This window comes from Procambarus clarkii, chromosome 25, assembly GCF_040958095.1.
Source record: "Procambarus clarkii isolate CNS0578487 chromosome 25, FALCON_Pclarkii_2.0, whole genome shotgun sequence".
Taxonomy (NCBI): Eukaryota; Metazoa; Arthropoda; class Malacostraca; order Decapoda; family Cambaridae; genus Procambarus; species Procambarus clarkii.
Window position 1 is genome coordinate 39787908 of NC_091174.1, and position 5981 is coordinate 39793888.

Genomic DNA, 5981 nt, shown 5'->3' on the forward strand with positions numbered 1-5981 from the left:
TTAAATAAAATAAGCAAATAATTAAATATATGAGTCAAGCCCCAGAAATCCAACAATAGCTGCCTCGAATGGGCCAATAAACTCACCGCAGTTACCTTCATTCTTATGACCACACACTAGAAAGTGAAGGAATCACAGAATCTCTCCTTTGGGTAACCAGTTCTTTATAGTACAGTAAAGACTTATTGGCGATTGATATGGTATAAAATTAGGGTACATCCATTTCAAAGTTGTAGTGAAAATGCTGTAATAAAAACACATATTGATCTATAACTTTTATTTTGGGTAATATTTTTATTGACACATAAGATGATCCCAAAACATTCAATGAACATCCACTCCATTACATTTTCTGCTTCTTGTTGCTTCTAGAAAACTCATCAGATTCATTCTCAAACTTCACTAACATATTTTGTGGAATTGATGCCTCTTCATATTCTGCTTCTTAAATTGTTGCTCGCTGGGGCACCGATTAACTCTATCAGAGTGCACCTCTTCCTGTCTCTTCATATTTGTAAGTTGACTTTTCTCACACCCTTCACACTTGTGAGACGTATCACCTGTATCCACTTTTACACGTTTCTTCATATTTCCACGAAGACTTTTGCCACAATCAGGACACTTATGAGGCTTATCGTTCATATGTAGTAACAAGTGCTGTTTCAAATGGTGACGGTGTTTGAATTGTCTTGCACACTCAGGACACTGGTGATGCCTATCATCAGAATGTACCAACAGGTGTTGTTTCAACGTTCCAGAGGACTTGAACCCTTTCTCACACTCAGGACACTCATGAGGCCTATCTTCTGAATGACCTAACACATGATTTCTCAAAGTTCCAGCGTTTTTAAATTTTCTCTCACACTCAGGACACTCATGAGGACTATCATCTGAATGTACTAACAGGTGTTTTCTCAAACCTGCAGGGTACTTGAACCTTTTCTTACACTCAGGACACTCATGAGGACTATCATCTGAATGTACTAACAGGTGTTCTCTCAAACCTGTAGGGTACTTGAATCTTTTCTTACACTGAGGACACTCGTGAGGCCTATCTGAATGTTTTAACAGGTGACTTTTCAAATTTTTAGGGTACTTGAATCTTTTCATACACTCAGGACACTCGTGAGGATTATGATTGGAATGTTTTGGAAGATGTTGTTTCAAACTCACAGAGTAACAGAATTTTTTCGGACACTCAGGACACTCGTAAGGCCTATAATCTGAATGTTGATTTTTCACGTGATTTGTCAAATTTCTAGGGTCCTTGAACCTTTTCTCACACTCAGGACACTCGTGAGGCCTATCATCTGAATGTATTAACAGGTGATATTTCAAAATTCTAGGGTCCTTGAACCTCTTCTCACACTCAGGACACTCGTGAGGCTTATCTTCTGAATGTACTAACAGGTGATGTCTCAAAGTTGAAGCGTGTTTAAATTTGCTCTCACACTCAGGACACTCGTGAGGCCTATTGTTACGACCCTGGGTTCTCCAGTGGAAACCAGAGGTCAAAACTTGAGCTATTAAACTTTCTGGTAGTACAGTTGAGTGCATCTCGAACGGCAATTGTTTGTATCTTCCCTGCCAGACGTAAGACTATTATTGTTTCTCAAAGAGCATTTAAAGACTGAGCTGGGGGTTGATTATTAAATAACCGCTGCATTACGTAGGAATGCGGAGGAATTTCTGATGGAGGAGAAGACAATTGCACAGCGCGATCCGCAGCGCAGCGTGCGGAGCGCCGCGGGGGGACTATATAAGAGAGGAGGGGACATGCGTTCTCTCTTGCTCCAGCCTCGCTCCGCTACACAAGTCAAAGGAAAACCCCCCGCTATTGGATTGCCAGACCTAATGTCTGCCGGTTAAGCCCGGAATTATTATGCAGCCGCCCTCGCTATTGGATTGCCAGACCTAATGTCTGCCGGTTAAGCCCAGAATTATTATGCAGCCGCCCTCGCTATTGGATTGCCAGAAATATGTCTGCCGGTTAAGCCCGGAATTATTATGCAGCCGCCCTCGCTATTGGATTGCCAGACCTAATGTCTGCCGGTTACGCCCGGATCTATTATGCAGCCGCCCTCGCGGTTGTATTGCCAGACCTATGTCTGCCGGTTGAGCCTGGAATTATTATGCAGCCGCCTTTGCTATTGGATTGCCAGACCTAATGTCTGCCGGTTAAGCCCGGAAATATTATTATACAGCTGCCCTCGCTATTGGACTGCCAGACCTAATGTCTGCCGGTTAAGCCCGGAATTATTATTATACAGCTGCCCTCGCTATTGGACTGCCAGACCTAATGTCTGCCGGTTAAGCCCGGAATTCTTATGCAGACGCCCTCGCTAATGTATTGCCAGACCTACGTCTAGAGACGGCGATGGGGAAGAAGTCACATGTCTGCCGGTTGAGCCCGGAATTATTATGCAGCCGCCCCTCGCGATTGGATTGCCAGACCTATGTCTGCCGGTTGAGCCCGGAATTATTATTTTGACCGCCGGTGTAGCAGGAAGCCCCACCAACAACGACCCCAGAAGCTGGAGATCATTGCAACGGACTCGGTAACAAAAAAAAAAAAATTATAATTTGCTGCTCCGAAATTCTTACGGGACAGACGCAAGGACCATATTTCACCGCACCAGAAATGAATATCTATTATTCATCAGGTGACGACCCTCCGACTGCTCCGTTCCAGCTGACCTGCAATCAGCAAATTCACAGGGCCGTTAAACGTACCACGCATTCGGAGAGCAACTTATTATGGAAACAGCTGCATTGGACCTTATATTTCCTATATTATTTATCCATCCACATACTATGGAGTCAGTGCCGTCCGGACGCACGTATGTCAGTCATGATTTAACTTCCTTCGGACGAGATTACGTTTTTAATTTCCAGCTTTAAGACTACAAGCTGTGGTTTACACATTAAGTGGTTATTCTTTACTCAAATCTTATACTTATCATACGCTTAACGCTTCTTAATTAAATCCTTAATAGCAGTAGGTAAATCAATTTATTTGTCGGTCCGCATGCGGAGGACAACATTTGATGGACTTCAATGTAATTGTCTCAGTTAATTTTATTTAGTGGGTATCTCAAGATAATCCTTCTTCAGTCCTCGGAAGCATTGGCGCGCGAGGTCATCCTGTCGCGTCCCAATAGGATTACAATTAAGGTCAATCTATTCTTACTCTTTAGAATCCAAGCTAAACAACTTACAGGTCAAGCGGTCTACACACTTTTAATTCTTTTTTTTTCCCCTGCACTGACTTAATTCTTATTCACGGAGTTACTTATCAACTGTTATTTTCTCTGTTTCTGCGAAGTAGGGAAGTTTTCTTACTGTTTTCATGTTAGGATTATTGTATATTTTTCTTTTAAGTGATTCCCTTCGGGTAATTCTGTAGTCGCATGTTTTTCCCTACTTAGGAATTATCGGCCAGTCACGGGCGGTAAATTTTATTGTCGGTCGCTGGGTTTCACGTTACAAATTTAATCATGTCTTCTCTAAGGCATTTAATTTCTTACTAATTTACTCTTCACATATTCATTAACTTATTTTCCGCTACATATTTATATACAGTAATTATTTAAGGATTTGGACATTTCGCTATTTGTCTTCTACTTATGTTACATGGATTATATTATTATCCCTGTTATCATCTGAGGTAATTAGGTATTCTGGTCTGGTAATCTTAAACCTTTTTTGTTTGTTGATGGTACTTCCTTCCTCCTGTATCGCTGTGGTACTCGAGGCTTTCCAAGTTTGTAAATACTACGCGATGCTACGTATTCTCTCAACCCCATTCAATCTTACCTTTTACTTAATAAAACTTTTTTTTTCGCATTAGTTAATTAATCACGCTGCTTATTTCTTTCAGATTGGGATGTGTTCTTATTGGATTAGTTACTACTGTTTAACGATAAACCTTATTCATTGATGCCTTCCTTTTTTGTCATTACTTCGGCGTCACACCTTGGCCTCCATACCGTAATTAAATACTGTTCACAATTCTGCCTTCCTTATAATTATTCGGTCACTGGGTTTTTCCGGAACATATTTAAAAACTATAATTTTGAAGGTTTTTCTAAGTCTATTTTGTTTTTTATAATTCTTTCTATACATTAGATATTGGGAATTACTATTATTGTCATTAAAATGTACTTAATTGTTGTTAAAGTTTCGCTGCCTGGAACGGGGGGTTACGGGCCATGGGGAGCCCGTAGATGAAAAGTACTTAGTTATGTTAATGACTTTTAATATTCATTAATCCGCTTACTTGTAACAGTCTGGGACGCTTATTCTATCATTTATTAATTTGTTCTACTATCCACAGACTGTTGGGGGTAGTCTTTATGGTATTCTTATACAGCCCATTTGCGGTTAGATTAGTCATTAGTACCATTAGTAGATTAGTATGGTTGTTGGTTGGTCGTTAAGGATTAAGTCACCCAAGGGGTGGCACGGGCATGCTTCGCCAAAAAATTCGTATGACATTATATAGCACACTTTATTCTGACTAACGACCAGTTAAAACATTGACGTAATATCAAGCTTGATGCGGTGCCCCCCCCCCCCTTTGCATTTTGGGGGTATGGGTTGTTCTTACATATTCATGCATTATTTGCGATATATTGCACGTTCATGCGTATTTAATGACGTACTATAGTACATGTCTTCCCATGCTTGGAACATTGGAAGGTCCCATACTCCACTACGTTCGTGGTAATTGGTCTACAATTTTACCAACCATGTTATCGAACCAGTATTTACCCAAGTTTTTTTTTTCATTTACTACGCTGTACACGTTCAAGGGAATTTATTTACGTCTATAGTATGACGCAAAATACAGTTCTGCTTATTCTAACTAAGGCACAAATTTCATTGCAAGATTAACGGAAGAACAACTCCAGGCGTCAAGTTACTAATCCTTTATTAATATTGCCCAGTGTCCTATTCGTCTCAATTAAGACTGAGCATGCATTGCTCCTTTGGTTTTAACCATCTTACTAATTGCAATTCCAAGTTCCCTCTCTTCGCAGAATTCCCTCAGTCCACAGAATCATCGCGGAGGGGTCAACACACACCCCTCGGGACGAGGAGATCGGCGTGGAACGGCCTGCTCCCACCTGACGCAATCTGATTCAGCGGTCCGCTGCCCATCCATCCTACGAATTTGTTTTTTTTTTCCCTAGGTTCATGCTTCAGTACACTGCCTAACATCGGGCTTACCATTAATATGTAATAATAGGCATTTACCCACAGCTTGCGTTAATCGCACTCTGCCTTACCCGTGGTCTCCTAGACTGGGGAGTGTTACCCGTCTGTCATCACTTAAATTACCCCTAGAGTGTTCTTTTTCCTAATATCTGTTCAAGATCAATTCGGCGTTGCAGTCTACGTCCCCGGTGCTGTCGGTTCAAGGTAGCCCACACACTTCTTGACTTCAGTTCCTGCCGCCAAGGGTGAGCATGATAGCACGCCCTTAGTCCTCTCCTAGAAAGACGGCATCCACTGGACCTGTGGAGCTGACTATACTCTATCCGGTATTATTACTCTAGCCTTAATCATAATAGAAGTACACATTTTTTCACTTCCATACGTTGTTTTTCAGACTAACCCTCCAACAGTGGCCTTCAGGTGAAGGTCGGTCCCACAACTGTGATATTTACCATTTTGTGATTAACTGCCACATCCGTGCTTCATTTCTTTACGTTATTACTATTTAACACACTTTGCGTGTTCCGTCAGTGTATATGGTCTGTACAACGTTGTCTTCAGCTTGGTGAACAGGAGCCCTGTTCGTTCGGGTTTCGGAGCATTTAATTCCCCCACTGCTTTACCACACTGTCCTACTTATGCCACATGCTCATCCCTGCCAACCCTTACTGCCGTAATATTTCCAGAACGACTACAGACCATCGGGGAACAACACATGGACGGGGAACATTGGTTTTGCGCCCGAAGAACACTCTCGATGG

The 5981-nt window shown here is 41.7% G+C and overlaps 1 protein-coding gene across 1 annotated transcript; it reads right to left on the reverse strand.

Moving 5' to 3' along the window:
• Positions 1 to 402: 402 nt before the first annotated feature.
• Positions 403 to 1110, reverse strand: LOC138368572 (zinc finger protein 626-like). The gene has a single exon (XM_069331096.1). The coding sequence runs from the start codon at positions 1108 to 1110 to the stop codon at positions 403 to 405; it is 708 nt and encodes a 235-aa protein (XP_069187197.1).
• Positions 1111 to 5981: the final 4871 nt, after the last annotated feature.

What these genes read in the sequence shown, in the direction of transcription:
- LOC138368572 (XM_069331096.1), bottom strand. Translation starts at nt 1,110, where the DNA reads ATGAAAAGATTCAAGTACCCTAAAAATTTGAAAAGTCACCTGTTAAAA.